The sequence below is a fragment of the Notamacropus eugenii genome, chromosome 3 (assembly GCF_028372415.1).
Source record: "Notamacropus eugenii isolate mMacEug1 chromosome 3, mMacEug1.pri_v2, whole genome shotgun sequence".
NCBI lineage: Eukaryota > Metazoa > Chordata > Mammalia > Diprotodontia > Macropodidae > Notamacropus > Notamacropus eugenii.
Window position 1 is genome coordinate 437,785,962 of NC_092874.1, and position 15,870 is coordinate 437,801,831.

The window sequence follows — 15,870 nt, forward strand, 5'->3', positions numbered from 1 at the left end:
AAAAGGGTGTTAAGCTGAATTTCTCCCTGAGAAAAAAAGAAATACTTTAGCTCTAATCTCTCTTCCCCATTTCCAGTAAGATGACAAGTCGCATATTTCGCATAGACAATGGGGACCATTCCTTCTCAGCTTCTTCCACTTCCTACCTCTACCCCTCAAAACCTCTTGGCAACTATCTCCTCCTTCCCTCTGTTGGCAGAGAGAGAATCATTCCTAAGCCTTTTTTTAGCTTTAGCCTTCATGCTAAATCTAATGGCTAGGTCTTCCTTAAAGCCTTCTCTAATTTCTGGTGAATAATGTTTTATATAATGTTCTATAACCACATTCACAGTCTATTTCAGACCTCACTTGCCTCTTACTTCCCTTACACTCACCTTACTTGCTTCTCTCTGATGTGATCATCCTATATTATCTTGAATTATAATTCTGCAGGTATGCCACAAGCCCCTGTTAAACCATAAATTTCAGGAGGACAGAAAATATGTCTTGTTAAACTTCATTTCTCCACCCTATCCAGTGGTTGTTTTGTATGAGGTAGGAATGCAGTAACTTCTAGTTGAATTTGAATTTGAAGGCTATCCTTAAAAAAAGAAAAAAAAATGAAGACACTCAAATAATAAACCATGTGAATCTTTTCCATGTAGATGATCCAGCAAAATTGTAATGGACAGAGTGTTGGGCTGAAAGTCAGCCTTGGGTTCTAGTCTTAACTTTTCTGTTGACCAGTTATGCCATCTTGGCCAAGTCATTTATCTTCACTGGGCCTAACTTTTTGTCATGTTTAAAATAAAGGATTTAGTTTAGATGACTGCTGAATCTCTTCTACCTTTAAAATAGTATGAGCTGGGGCATGTGATGAGAAAATGCAATAAAGTAAATTGAGGTAATTTCTCTGAGCAAAATCAGTTTGTTGACAGTGCCACTTTCTTAACAAAACAAGTCAGACTGGCCAGTGACCCCAGTGAGAAGGGGGGGACCTTTGATATTGACACACAGGAAAAGATATGGTCTGGGAACACTAAAATTGGCTACATGGAAGGCATCTCTCAGACAATTAAGGAATGCTAATTCTTTTATGGGACTCATCTGTCTCTTGCAATCTTTGTTAGAGGACTAGAATCGCCCAGTTTGATCTCCAACAGTAGAAGATCAAACCTCCCCTAATTAACAGGTTAACCTGGCTGAGACTTATAGAACACAAGCAGATGTCCTGGGAGCTAAATGCATATGTGATAATAACTTTTCCTTTCAGCTTGCCTATGAACTTGCGCAAATGGACAACTGCATTCTTGAGCTTCACTGTAGAACTGAGAAATGGGGTCACGTTGAGAGTAGAATCAATTATTAAATGATACAGAATAATTTAAATTTTCTAAGGGGGTGGGGAAAGTGATATTTTTAACTTTTTGAAAGGATTTTTGATTAAAATATCCACATGCTTCTCTTAGTTATCCAATTCACTTTTTCTAGGTAGCCCCATCTTTAACTCCAAAAAATGGGGTTTTTGTTCATATATATAATATGTATAGATATATATGTGCATGTGTATGGGGGTGTGTGTGGGGGTGTGTGTGCATGTGTGTATACACATACACAGAAGTAACACATTTTATGTGTTACAATTACAGGCAAAGCAAGCTTTCTTTTCTTTTGGTGCCTGCCGTGTGTAAACTTGTGCATTCCTTCTTCTGTGTATTTACTTGTGTTATTCCTTCCATGGCCCATGCCGTTCCAAACTTGTTTCCTGATTCTTCTCTCCAAACTTTCTGTTATCCCACTGAATCCTAGAATTTCAGGGTTAGAGGGAAAATCATAGGCCACCAAGTCCAGACCACACATGATAAAGAATTCTTGACGTCATGCCTTCCAAGTGGCCATCCAATCTTTTGTTGAAGACCACTAGTGAGGAAGGTCTCACTCCCCTTTGAGACAGACCCATTCAACCTTTAGATAGTGTTCATCACTGGTAAGTCTCTCCTCATATCAAGCCTAAATTTTCCTCTGTGCAACTTCTACTCTGTTCCTAGCTCTGCCCTCTCGGGCTAAGTCGAACAAGTCCAACAATCCTAACACATGAAAAAAAGTTCAGATTTTTGAAGATGGCTACTTTCCTCCAAGTCTTTTCTCCTTCAGGATTAACACCCCTGTGGCCTTCAGATAATTTTCTTACAGCTTAAGGTCAAAACCCTTCACGGCTATCCTGTTTGTCTCTAATTTATCAAAGTCTTTTATAATATGTGTCATCCAGAAATGAACAGACTACTCAGATAGGGACTAAGTCTGAGTCTGAAGTCATTATCACCTCCATATTTCCGACACTGTGGGAACTGTCTTAATGCAGCCTAAGCTCCTCTTAAGTTGCTTGGTTGAAACCAAGCACTAATGGATGAGTCATGATGAGCTTATAGTCTATTTATACCAACTAATCTTCTACATTAATATCTAATATTAATAATGATGATTAATTATTATATACTGTATGTTTATATACAATTATTATTATATAATATATATAATAATGATGATTAATAATAATGATATTACCAGAATAGCTAACTTTTATATAATGCCAACTATGTGCCCAGCACTGTTAGGTGTTTCACAAATAGTATCCCGTTTGATGGTCTCAGCAACCCTGGGCAGTAGGTGCTATTATTACTGCCATTTTACAGTTGAGGAAACTGAAGAAAATAGATTAAGTGACTCGACTAAGGTCACACAGCTACTAAGCGTATTGTGTCACTGGGATGTCTAATTGCCTAAACCTTATTGAAATTACCTGAATCTTGCCTTGCTTTAAGGCCCAGTTTCAGATCAATCTTTTGTCCTGATGACCCCCATCCTAAGGCACTCTCTCTTCCATATCCAAACATATGCAGCCTAGGGTTGTCTGCTATTATTTTGTGCATGTAGCCCGTGTCTTCAATTAAGCCCTATGAGGGCAGAAATTGTGTTTTATTTGGTTTTATATCATCCTTAGCACACACAGTACTTCATACAGAGTGGGTAGTCGTAGAACGTTTGATTGCAGTTGTGACTTGAATACATTCCCTGGCTTGCAAAGCTAAGGAATCAAATAGCTTTGGCAGCCCCTGTCCTCCTATTCCTATGGTCATGTTCTCCAGGGATGCATAGAAAATGGGACACAGTGAGGTAAACATTTGGTCTATGTCTTATTCACTGAACAAGGGAAAAGATCAATGTACCCATTCCTCCTTACTCAGTAGAGCAGTCAACAAGCATTTATCAAGTACCTACTATTTGCCAGGCACTGAGCTATGTCTTGGGAATATAAAAAAAAAAAAGATAAAGGGCTACCTATCCTTGAGAAGCATACAATCAAATGGACTGTTATTACTCCACCTTATAGACAGGCATAAAAATGCCATGTACTAGGAAGTACCTTCTGCAATCCTGCTTTTCTCTGCCCCAAACCAACTCCAGATAACTTTTTTTTTCCTTTCTTTACCATATGTAATATTAGCATATGCCTTTGGATCTAGAAATCCTCAATAGTGAGGGATCCTAAAACTTTTTCCCTTCACCCAACAACCCACCTCCTTTAATTCACACAGGCAGGGGTCTCATCTTAGATCATTTTCGTTTTCCTTAAGGTTCAACCGCTTTTGTGAAGTCTCTAGTCATCCAATGGTCAACACTTACTGGTGTCATCTCCTTTTGGACATGTTTAACCTCTGCTTAAACTTACAGGTTCATCCAGTTAATGTTTTCCATGTATCACCAATGATGATGAATCCCAGTTCAGTGTGGTTTTCTCCCAACTCTCTCCTCCCTTTCCAGACCCATGCCCCCATGTACATATACATATACTACCCCCATCTCCTGGATCCCTAAGGCTCTGTGACTTTAATCCTCTTTCAAAACTAAAAGCCCTCCTTGTGCCTCGATGTCCATATCCTGTTCTAACGGCCTGTTTGATTTGTTTTTCTTTGTTTTCCAGACATTTCTTTGTCATTACCTCAATCAAAGGAGGTAACAACTGCCTTAAATCCTATCCTCAATCAAACAAAACATGGTTCCATTCCTCTTGTTTCCAGTTTTTCTTTTTTCTTTTTTTTTCCACAGCTAAGACTGCCAAGCCCTACTAGGAGAAAACAAGTGATTTCACTGTGAAAGAAATGAATCACATATATTATGAGACAAGCTGACCATTTAGCTCCTGTTGCATTATATGGCTTGTCTAAGTTTTACAAATGGAGCTACCTCTCCATTCTCTGTAATAATGAGAAATTCAGGACAGATAACTCATAGTAAATTCGACCCTAAACAGAGGTATAGTACACAATGCCTTGTATAGTGTTTTGTTTGTTTCTTTTTGGGTGGGAAGCAAGGAGTATGGCCATGGTGGTCACCTTGATTCAGTTAGGTTAAAGCCAGCCCATATTAAAGTGAATTTCCTTTTTCCCCAGGTACATTTTGGATATAGTGATGAGTGTTAGTGTGTAAGTGATTCTGGATTAAAAGAGATTTAACTTCAGCCTAGCCTAGGGTCCTGTCTGTGCTACTTATTTTATATTCTTCCCCTTTGTTCACACTATGTTCCACCCAAACTGACCAGCTTGCTGTTTCTACTACATAACATTCCATCTCTCATCTCTTCCTTTTCATAGGCTAATCCTCATGCCAGGAAAACATTACCTTGTTACCTTTCCTTCTTAGAAAGCCTGTTGTTCAGTTGTTTTTCAGTCTTGTCTGACTCTTCGTAACCCTTCTGGGGATTTTCCTGGTAAAGGTACTGGAGTGGTTTGTCGTTTCCTTCTGCAGCTCATTTTACAGATGAGGAAACTGAGGCAAACAGGGTTAAGTGATTGGCTCAGTATCACACAGTTAGCAAAGTGTCTGAGAGCAAATTTGAACTCAGACCTTCCTAATTCCAGGCCTGGCACTCTATCCCCTGTGCCACCTAGCTGCCCCTTTTAGAAGATCTAGCTTCCTTCAAAGTTCAAGTCAATTGCTATTAGACCTTTCTGGATCCCTTTACCTGCTGGTCTGACCCCAAAACTGATTTGTGCTCACTTTGTCTCTCTTTTGAATTATTTACCTATCCTCTAGCTATATCTCCTGCCATGTCGTCATCACTTAACAACATTTGTTGATTGACCAATTGACTACAATATTCATGATTATATAGTGAAGCCTTTGGCCACTACTGAGGCATAGAAGGATATTTGTCCTTTCACTGAGCTTTCATATTCTTTTGCTGTGTTTCCCCTCTCTGTCAAATGTCCCTTTTTGCTGCTAGGGTCTCTGGCTTCTAATGAGCTGCTTCATTTCAAATGCTATTTTCTGGGTAAGTTCCTGGAAGCTTAGCACCATACTTGTATGAACACCATAGCCATTATTTGCCCATCTCAGAGTTGTTCACTTATTCCAGTTTCAAAAGATCTAAATCTTTGAAGGTGTCAGAAATCTGATCTCCAGATAAAGGAGCTTTTGCTGCTAGATTTCATGTCTTTAAAGAGCTTCAAGAAGTTTGACCTTAATTCTGCACAAGTCCCTTAGCGAAGATCTTCAGGAAATACACTCTAACTAAGAGGGGGGAAAGAACTGAAAATATTATTGCAGTGAATAAAAAAGTTAACCAAAGTCTTTTATTGATACATTCTTGGACAATATCACAGATTTGAAAGAGAATGGAAAGGGGGGAGTTTCGCGGCACGGGTTGATCCACTAAATTGGCACATAAGCAGCAAGATTAACGAAATTACTTCTTACAAACAGTAAAAAACATACATGCTTTTTTTTTAAGTTCTTATCACACTGGTCAGTCATAGAGGGGCATCAACAAAACCTCAAGACATGTAAAAGCCATAGTCTTTCTTCCAAATACCTTAATTATTAAAATTATTGCAAAATATTCATATACCCTAAATAAAGTAACAAAATTGAACACAAATACAAATAGCAAACATAAATTTTGAACATGTACTGTAAGATACATTACTGGCATGCATTCCAAATATCAAGACCTCTATTCAAGTCTGCCAATCCCTTTTTTTTTTTTTCCATCCTTGCAGTCTATCACATTGAGGATAGATAGGTGGGGCATACTTTCTCAGCACAGTTTTTGGTCTTTAAATATCTTTTTTTTCTTAAAAAAAATAACATATATGATCTGCTGTGGTACAATAATAATAATTATACAGTAATGTACAGATATAGTTTTTGTCTGCCGAGATTTTGTTTATTTGTTTGTTTCCAATAATCTGTCGTCTGAGAGAGTAGGGCTCTGAGAGAACTGGGCATTCAAAACAAACAGTGAACTTGGATACAATGGTAGATGGCAATATGCAAAAAATCCTCACAAACTGTACAGAAAGTTTCAAAACCTTGCAGTCTGGAAGTACATACATAGAAAGACAGATTTGCCCCTGGAAAGTCACTGCTGCTCTATGCAGTTCACCCATAAGGAGCCTGGGACTTGAGTTCCGTACCTCCTAGTCGTAAAGAAGGCCCAAGATCACAGCCAAATGGCAGTGCTGATGCCAGTGACTTATTAAGCCAAGATAAATTAAGGATATTTCAGAAGCAGCTGTTAGGATCCTTGGATCCTCTAACATTGGTCTCCAGTAACTGCCTGGCCGTTAAACTCCTCCGATGATGGTATGCGGCAGGACAGGAAGAGTCCTGTGCCAGGTTGGGTGACTGAATAACTGAAGATTTCCAACCTCCTCCCTTACTTCAGATGGGATGGGTTAGATTACCAGGTTATTATAACTGACGTACTTCTTTTTTGCAGCAGGGCCTGAAAGAGAAAAGCAAGACAGAAAAAGAAAATCATCTAATGCAATATTCCCATTTACAAAGGTAAAGTACTACTATTGTTTCCCAAAAGGCAAGATTCTTAAATTGAAAGGGACTTCAGCAACCATTTAGACCAGGGCTTCTTAAACTTTTTCTACTTGTGAATCCTTTTTGTGGTTAGGCAGCATTCATTTTGCATGGCATGGGGGCATGCATGGAGCAAAGTGCGCATGCTTTGTGCTCAGAATCAAAGCTGTAGTGAAGTTACTTGATGCAACTTGGGCAAGTGCTGGGAGAAACACCTCAGATTCATTATGCATTTGATTTTTCATTAATTTCATCGTTGTGTATTCAGAAACATTTTACTGTTGCCACGACCCCAAGACCCACAGTTTAAGAAGTGCTGAGTTCTTTAGACCAACCACACCTGTAACAAAATTCCCTCTTGTAATTACTTGAAAAGTGGTCACTGAGCCATGCACAACTTGAAGGTTTTTAATGAGAGGGAACTTGTTTCATATCCACATAATCCTAATCATTAAAATTGTTTTTCTTTATACCAATCCTAAATCTACCATCTTTCACCTTTTATCCACTGTTTAATTTGGGCCATTGGAATGAACTAGAATAAATCTAATGGAGATTGCATTTGACAGCTAAATGTCATCTGACATTTTGCAATGTTTATAATGTTGTGCATGTGAGAGAAAGGGGAGGTGAAAGGTACAGAATATTGATCTTTCAGAAGTAACATAATAGGTAGGCTTTTTGCAAATCTGAGTATACACATGTACTATTTTTTAAAGCAAATTTAATTTTTGAGAATATAGTGGATTCTTATTCAGTAAATCCTCACTCCACAGTACTATTATCTTAAGTTACTAGATGCTAGGGGTCCCTGACCCTCTTCTGAAATGCTCACCCAAGTCCCAGATTTGAGAATCCTCCAGTTATGCCCTATGTTGTGGCACCTGTCTGGGCACTAATTGATTAGCACTCACTTTAGAGACAGCCTAAGTTGTCAGAATATAATATTATATTCTTATGTGACTACGTCTCATTGATACAGGTAGAGTAACTATCTTTCCTTGGAAAATATATCTTCATTAATTTGGGTTCATTTCAGATTAAGTCAACCTAAGTGGTATCTGTCATTTCAAAGTCTCATACAAATTATCATAGATATGGTTTTATAGCATCATTTTCTATAGGTCTCAGATGGTAATTAAAGAAAATATATTCCATTAAGATTTTAAAACCAACTTAAATTTCACCAGTGTCTCAGCTGTTACACAGAACAGTGACTTTCTCAAAAATACACATAAATGCCATGCTGTGCCACCCTCCCTTCCCCAATTTGATGAAGCAATTTTAGCCATACCACATTAAAGAGCAAGATGCCAATATCCCAATTAGTCTTTGACATTTTGACCCAGGCCACACATGCATAAAGGCAAGAGGTACTACCGCAACGATCAATCATTCAATCAACTACTAACCATCAAATAATTGACTTCCATATTGTAGATCCCAGGGACACGAAGACCAAAAGGAAATCATTCCTGCCTCAAGGAGTTTATATGCCACCATATATGCACAATGTGTGCATAGCAACTGCAAGGTCATATTTAGAGGAGATGCTCTCTATTGATGATGCATGTTTTTAGTAGTTAGTAGTTGAGGCCTGGATTTTGAGTGTATTTGATGATTTAAAAAAAGTTGTTCTGTAGCTGTTTTGTGGTTCAATAGAGAGACAGTACAGTGCTCTAAAGAAGTGGAAATAGACAAGGATGTGGAGATAGGAGACCTGTGCTCTAATCCCATCTCTGGCACTCACTACCTGCCTGTGGGTATCTTATTCCTTTGTCTGGAAAAAGGGGATAACATGACCTGAGTGTCTCTCTACTTCACAAGTTGTTGAGATGATACATGCATTATTTCAACGTATTAGCATCAGCAGCATTTATAGCAAACCTAAGCCGAATGTTATAAAATCAATTTCATGGAAAAAAACTTGGATCAGCTGCCTTCGCAGCAAAGTAAAACAAAAAACGAACAAATAAAAAATATATTCCTTTTCTGACCTAAAAAGGAGGGGCTCTCCCTCCTCCCTGGTAGTATTCAAAGTTACTGTCTATACTATACACCTGTTTGAGAAAAGAAGCAGCAGCTCTGTGTATTTGTGTAGATTTGGTCTTTGTGCCTAAAGGAAAATCTGTAAATGGTCTTAGATCATTATCATGTGTTCAGTATTTACTAACTAGGAAGCACGTGTGATCTGCATGATGGTGATAAATAGGCTTAGGTGAGGGCACTGCTGCTTTGATTTCATAGATATGGATTTCACTCAAGGAAATACATCAATGGAAACAAGAATAAATGTAGTTTTGGGGTGAGAGAGACACACACAGACAGAGACAGAGAGATAAAGAGAGAGAGAGAGAGAGAGAGAGAGAGAGAGAGAGAGAGAGAGAGAGAGAGAGACTATGCTGTAAGGTTACCTAAGTAGTCTAGGAAAGGGTTTATTTTTTGGGGAGGAGGAGAAGGATATTCTGTTCTAGATAATTATTTCAAAGATGGGTAGATAGAAATATTTTAATGTAATCTATATATACATACATACAATTAACACATGTACATACACACATACATGCATGTATGCATTATATATAAAATGGGTGGTGATGTATTATATGTGTGCATGTATGTGCCTATACTCATATGTATTTATACACATGTATACAAACCACCATATGTGTGTATGTGAATACACACACACACACACACACACACACACACAGAGTATCCTTTGTCCTATCAAAGCCGTGCTCTGGAATACCAGTTCGTAATGTCACCAACTTTGCCTAATTTGACTTTCCCCTAAAACCACTCCAAAAACTCTATGTATATTAACTTCTTCCATGCTATTCACATACACACACACATGCACACATGCACACACATGCACACACTCCTAGAGCTACACATAGGTTCATTTATGAAGATCTCATATGTAAATATTTTCTCACTATAATTTTTGCAATCACTAAAAAGAAAGCAATATTATTTTTTTCTAGCTATCATCGCAGTCAGAAGTATATTTTTCTCTTTCTTTTGTTAGAAAATTGCCTTTAGCAGATAAAAAGCAGGAACCCAAACATGGGGCAGCTATTTGATATTTCCATTCATTAATTTCTATGCAACATTTAGATAAAAGTAAAAGTAACACATCTTAGAAAGATTTTTCCCTAAATTCAAAATTCAGTGTTTATTGGCATTACTAACACAAATGGCAGTGAATTATGAACAAGTAAGATGTAAAACCACAGAGAAATCAATTTGCTCAAAGAAAGTCATTCACAAAAATAACATTAAGATTTTCCAGTTTGAGTACAGAATTTTTAAAATGCAATGTTTACTAAATATCACTTGGAAGTCCTCTTAATTTTTGACTCTCAGTCTCTGTCTCTCTGTTTCTTTGTCTCTGTCTCTGTCTCTGTATCTGTGTGTGTGTGTCTATTTTTAAAAATGACTAAAAGACACTGACATTTATTTATTTATTTTTTGCTTATGCTGGTTTTCTCTCCCTTTTGACACACTATATACAGCAGAGGTGAACAGTGAATCATCCCTTACCCTCCTCTCCCCTGTGTTTTGAGGGCTTCAGGGTATATTACCCAATTCCTCCCAATGCCTTCCTTTACAGAAGGCAAAAGCTGGACTTTCAGATCATTCTACATTGTATTTTCCTGGTTTCAGCTCCACAGAACAAGGTAACTTACGCTGTTCCATACTTTACTCTCCACTTTCCTACTTTCTTTTGTGTGTTGTCTCTACCTTTAGATTGTAAACTGGTTAAGGGCAGAGGCTGTCTTTCTTCCTTTCTCCTTTTCTCATATCCCAAGTACAGTGCCTGGCCCATGGTAGGTGCTTTGTGAATGTTGATTGAATTGGATTGGAATAGAAAGGTAGGCCTTATATAATGGGAAACAACCTGCAATTGCATAGGACGTATGTATAATGACACAGTGTCAGGTCCTGGACATAAGGCATGCCACCAAGTTATGTCTATATGAAAAATGGGAAGGTGTCATCAACCCATGGATTATTTTGAATACACAACACCAACTAGTTCATCTAGGTGATTATTTTTTTTTCTTGTTGAATCTACTAATAACGTTGATTGTTTCTAGTAAATCAGTCTTAGATATGGTGTTCTTGGACGTGGCCAACCAGAAAATTAAGGAATAAGAACATGACAGGTATACTTTCATGGTAATTGCTGCACAACCTGTAAGCATTATAGTGGAGTAGACAGTTTACTGAACTTAAAGTCAAAGGGACTGGGTTCAAATCTCATCTCTGACACTAACTTTGTGGTCTTAGATAATTCACCTAACCTCTCTGCTCTCCAGTTTCTTAATCTTTGAAATGGATATAGTAGTACCTGCCTCACTGGCTTATTGTGAAACTTCAAATGGGTCAATGCAAATAAAATACTTTGTAAACTTTAAAGTGAAATACCAATGTTCTTTCTTATTAATATATTGTACTTTGCAGCTTATAAACCACTTTGGTATAGATTACTTCCTTCCTTCTTCATTCTGATACTGTGATGTGTTGCTGTTCTAATTTTACTTATTATCTTTTTAAAATTTACTTATTATACTATTAGACCTTGAACAAGATACCAAACTTCTCTGTGCATCAGTTTTACTTAGGAAAATTGATGAATTTCAAATTGAAAGACTGAGTTTATATCCCAGCACTGATATCTGAACAAGTGTGCGACCTTAGGTAAGATACTAAACTTTGGATTTTGAACCCAGGGCTTCTAATATGAAAACTAGTGTTCTCTTCACTATATTACACCTAACTCAGGACAACTACTACCATGTATTTTTAAAATGTGTGTGAAGCCACAGCTAGGTAAACAGGAGAGCACATCACTCTGCTGTCAAGCTGTTTGAGAGATTATGTTAGCTTGACAATCCATGTAAGTATTATAGGGAATGAAATAATCACAAGAACTAGGAGATTTGATGCTACCCCCTGCCACCATCAGGATCAGTGAGAATATACATTGGTAGCTGGTAAAAGGCAGTGAGATCAGCCCCTTTAACACAGAGGAAGAAGAAAAATGGATGACAGGAAGCCAGAAACAGAGCTAGAGGTAATGATGAACATCCACAAATTGAGCCCCTGATACTAAAGAAATTCTACAAATTTCAACCTAGACTTATTTACACCCAATTCTTTTTCTGAATACTAAAAGGTAATTGGAGGATGCTCTTGTTAGGTACAGACATTTGAATCCCTTTAACAACAGTAGTGTCAAACCTGTCAAACCTCCCATCCTCAACATCTTTGGGTCATCCAGTACCAGCTGTTACACTGAATCCATCCATGTGCCTGGAATTCAGGCATCTTCACTTCTGTGTATCAGTCCAAAGCTATGAAAGCGAATCTATACACATTTATTAAGAGCTTAATATATTTCAGGCGTAGTGCCAAAGCCTCATTTGGGATGGCAGCGTGACAGAGTTGTAAGTAGCTTTTTTGTCCATGTAGTTTCTATATTATTCAATGAGCCCTATCATTCTCTTATGGAAGGTTTGGTTATTTTTGTTCCTTGAAATCCCAGCACTTGATCACCATAGCCAGAGATGTGTATTAGAAAGAAACCCACCCCCATCACTCCCATACCACACTGCCCCTCACCTCGAATAGACTATAATCCTAAGTCTCATTTCTGATCTGTGTTTATGTAGCATTTTTTCTCCCTGAAGAGCCTGTAACCTTTTTGTTTTTTTAAATACCTCTGATTATCATGAGGTGAAACTTAATTCTTCTAGAGATTCATATAATTTTAAGGTTGGAAGAAAATTTAAAGCTCATGTGATCCAAATTTGGAAAACTGAATATTGCCAAAAGGTCAAGTCACATGCCTCTAGTCACATAATTAGTAAATGGGAGAACTGAGACCAGAACTCCGCTCTCTGAGCTATCACTCCTGAGCAGGACACAGCAGCTTGTGTGATACCTCTATCCCTCTCTGAGGGCTACGTGGGTTTTAGGATGGTTGCTCATCTTGTCAGCCTCTCACACTCTGTACATGGAGTGGTCCATTGCTAGTTTCTGAGCTTTTTGCCCCCCTAAACTCTTTGGTATTCCTTTTATATAAATTCTATGTACAGTTACATACATGCACGTGTCTTTCATGTTAGAGTATAAGTTCCTTGAGAGCATGGGACATTCTATTATGCTGAAGATGGTGTCTGGAAAATAGTATGCTCTTGATTAGTGCTTGCTGATGAAGTGGAATTCTGTTAAAATGGTTTCAAAGCCCTGAACAGACAAAACCACAGAGGAGTCAAATAGCTTGAAGAAACTGAGAGGTCCGAGTATGGCACAGAGTAAGAAATATTGTTTCAGGAGCCAGGAGATTAGGGATGATGTGTCAGTTGCATTTCAACTGTTTCACTTTTCCTCCCCTAATAAAATTAATTTTTATTTTCCTTGAATATATTATGTATATAGTTATGTCTGTACACGAACGTAGCAAACTGCTTTTACTCCTCACCCAAATAAACTAAGTTATAGGATGCCCTTGAGCAGAGATACTACTTGATTTTTTATAATTTCATTCCCAGAGCCAAGCATTGTGCCTGCTACATGATCAGGACAGAGGAGACAGAGAGAGAGAGAGACAGAGAGACAGAGAAAAGAAATGTTTACACATTATTAAACAATATTACAAAGCATTGTTATCAGCTCCTTGCCTTTCAATTGCAGTCCTTAACACCACTAGCCTCTTTTTACCTTTAACCACCCATGTGAAGCCAAAACAGTAGGGCTGAAATTGAAAAATTTGTGTTTATGTCCATGGAGAAAAGAGAAAATAAATGCTCCAGTGTTCCTAAGAAAATCTAATTTGTGTTATAAGATGTAAGACATCCAACACTGGTTGACATAGTTCTTAAAAGATTCATTTGTAATACATCTGTATTGAAGCCAAGAGAGTCTCTGTTATGGAACAACTAGAAACCAGGCTGCTTTTTGTAGTTCAGTTCTGAGTAATTCAATTGCTACTATCCTCTTGAGGTGGTTCTTCTACTTGGGGGTGCAGTGGGTGGGGTGTTTCTATCGAATGACTGTGTCAAGATTTCCATTGATATATTTTTTCCTGCAATCTGGTAGTCTGGTGTGTTGGAACAAATATGTAGTCAGAAGATGGCATAAAGCCTTTTCCTGATTGCCTCCTTATTCCTTCCCTCCCAGACTACCTTGTATTTAATTACTTTGTGTATGTGTGTACACACACACATTAAAAAAACAAAAACAAAATCTTTAACATTCATTTTTCTTTCCCATATATTTGTGCGTGTTTACAAGGAGGAAGACAAAGACTTCTGGGACTCTTATCACAAGGCCAGGGCACAGAGGGCCATAATCAAGTGCCTACTATGTGCCAGGCACTGTGAGGCATGCCACATGGCAGCTTCTTATTTTACTAATTATTCTTGCCTACTAGATGCTTAGCTTTTTCAACCCTGATGAAAAACCACAATGTTGTTGCTCAGTCGTTTCGGTTGTGTCCAACACTTTGTGACCCCATTTGGGGTTTTCCTGGAAAAGATTTTGGAGTGGTTTGTGATTTCTTTCTCCAGATCATTTTACAGAGGAGCAAACTGAGGCAAACAGAGTTCAGTGACTTGCCCAGGGTCACACAGCTAGTAAGTGTCTGAGGCAAGATTCGAACTCAGGAAAATGAGTCTTCCTTATTAAAGGCCTAGGGCTCTGTGCATGATGGCACCCCCTAGCTACCAAGAACTGCAAATGCTGTTCTGAAAACAGCACTCTTGAAATCACTCACCCTGAAACAAAGCCCATTTATTTTACTGCAGTTATGGCTGTGCTGTCTATATCCTCCTGGGCAAATCACTCAGCATCTGTGAAATGGGGATACAAATGACAGCTCAGCCTATCTCACAGAACTTTTGGATAACAAATGAGAAAATGTATATGAAAATATTTAACTGTAAAGCCTATCTACATATATTAATAATCATAACTAATTATTTTATATAACTTCTTCTTAGGTATTACCCAGTATATCTTGTCGGCTGCTCTCTATTTATAGATCAAGATTGTTATTGGGCCTTAGTTTCTAAATCCATTCTGATACATGAATAAGGAAATGGTTTTTATTATCCATATGATTCAGTAAAATATCAGGGAGTTTCATTCTTTCTTAAAGAAATAGATGAAAATAATGTTATTTAATTAATTAGATATATCTGCAATATTAATATCTCTAATTTCATTTCCAATCATATATTTTGGAATTCATGCCTTTGGCCAATATTTCACATTAATGCCATGTCAGTGGTCAAGACTTGTTTACAGAGCCATTGTGCTGACCTCATTGTTGTATGCCTGTGAAACATGGACAGTCTACCAGCACCATGCCAGAAAACTGAATCACCTCCATTGGAACTGTCTTAGGAAGATTCTGAGGATCACCTGGCAGAACAAGGTACCAGACACTGAGGTCCTTACTTGAACTAAACTGCCAAGCATTCAAACTATGCTTCAGAGAACACAACTCCAATGGGCTGGCCACGTTACTGGAATGTATAATGTAGTTTGCCAAAAAGACTATTTTTTGGAGAACTCATATGGGGCAGGCAGTTACATGGTGTTCAGAAGAAGTAATGCAAGGACACTCTGAAGGTCTCTCTCAAGAACTTTGGATTTGATTGTGCAACATGGAAGATACTAGCATACCACTGCTCAGTGTGGCATGCCCACATCAGAAAGGATGCTGTGCTCTATGAGCAAAGTAGATTTGAGACAGCACAAAGTAAACGTAGGATGCATAAATTTGGAATATCCACCACAAATGTTCACATGGACTACCCTGTGCTCCATCTGCGGTAGAGCATTCCAAGCTTGTATTGGTCTGATCAGTCACAACTGGACACATTGAAACTTGAGTTTATCATGGTGATGTCATTTTGGTCCTCTCCAAGAATGAAAGATAACAACCGATTTACCAAGGTGGCTGGTAATTTTATAGAATGATATTAGAGGTGCTGGAAA

General features: G+C 38.0%; 1 protein-coding gene across 3 annotated transcripts in view; it reads right to left on the reverse strand.

Moving 5' to 3' along the window:
* Window positions 1–5,580: 5,580 nt before the first annotated feature.
* GRM7 (glutamate metabotropic receptor 7) overlaps window positions 5,581–15,870 on the reverse strand; it is a 1,016,657-nt gene continuing 1,006,367 nt past the window's right edge. For all 3 annotated transcript variants that reach the window (XM_072598608.1, XM_072598609.1, XM_072598607.1), the window contains one exon: window positions 5,581–6,766. In XM_072598608.1, coding sequence (XP_072454709.1) covers window positions 6,717–6,766 — 50 coding nt within the window. In that variant the 3' untranslated portion in view covers window positions 5,581–6,716. The remainder of the gene's footprint in view (window positions 6,767–15,870) is intronic.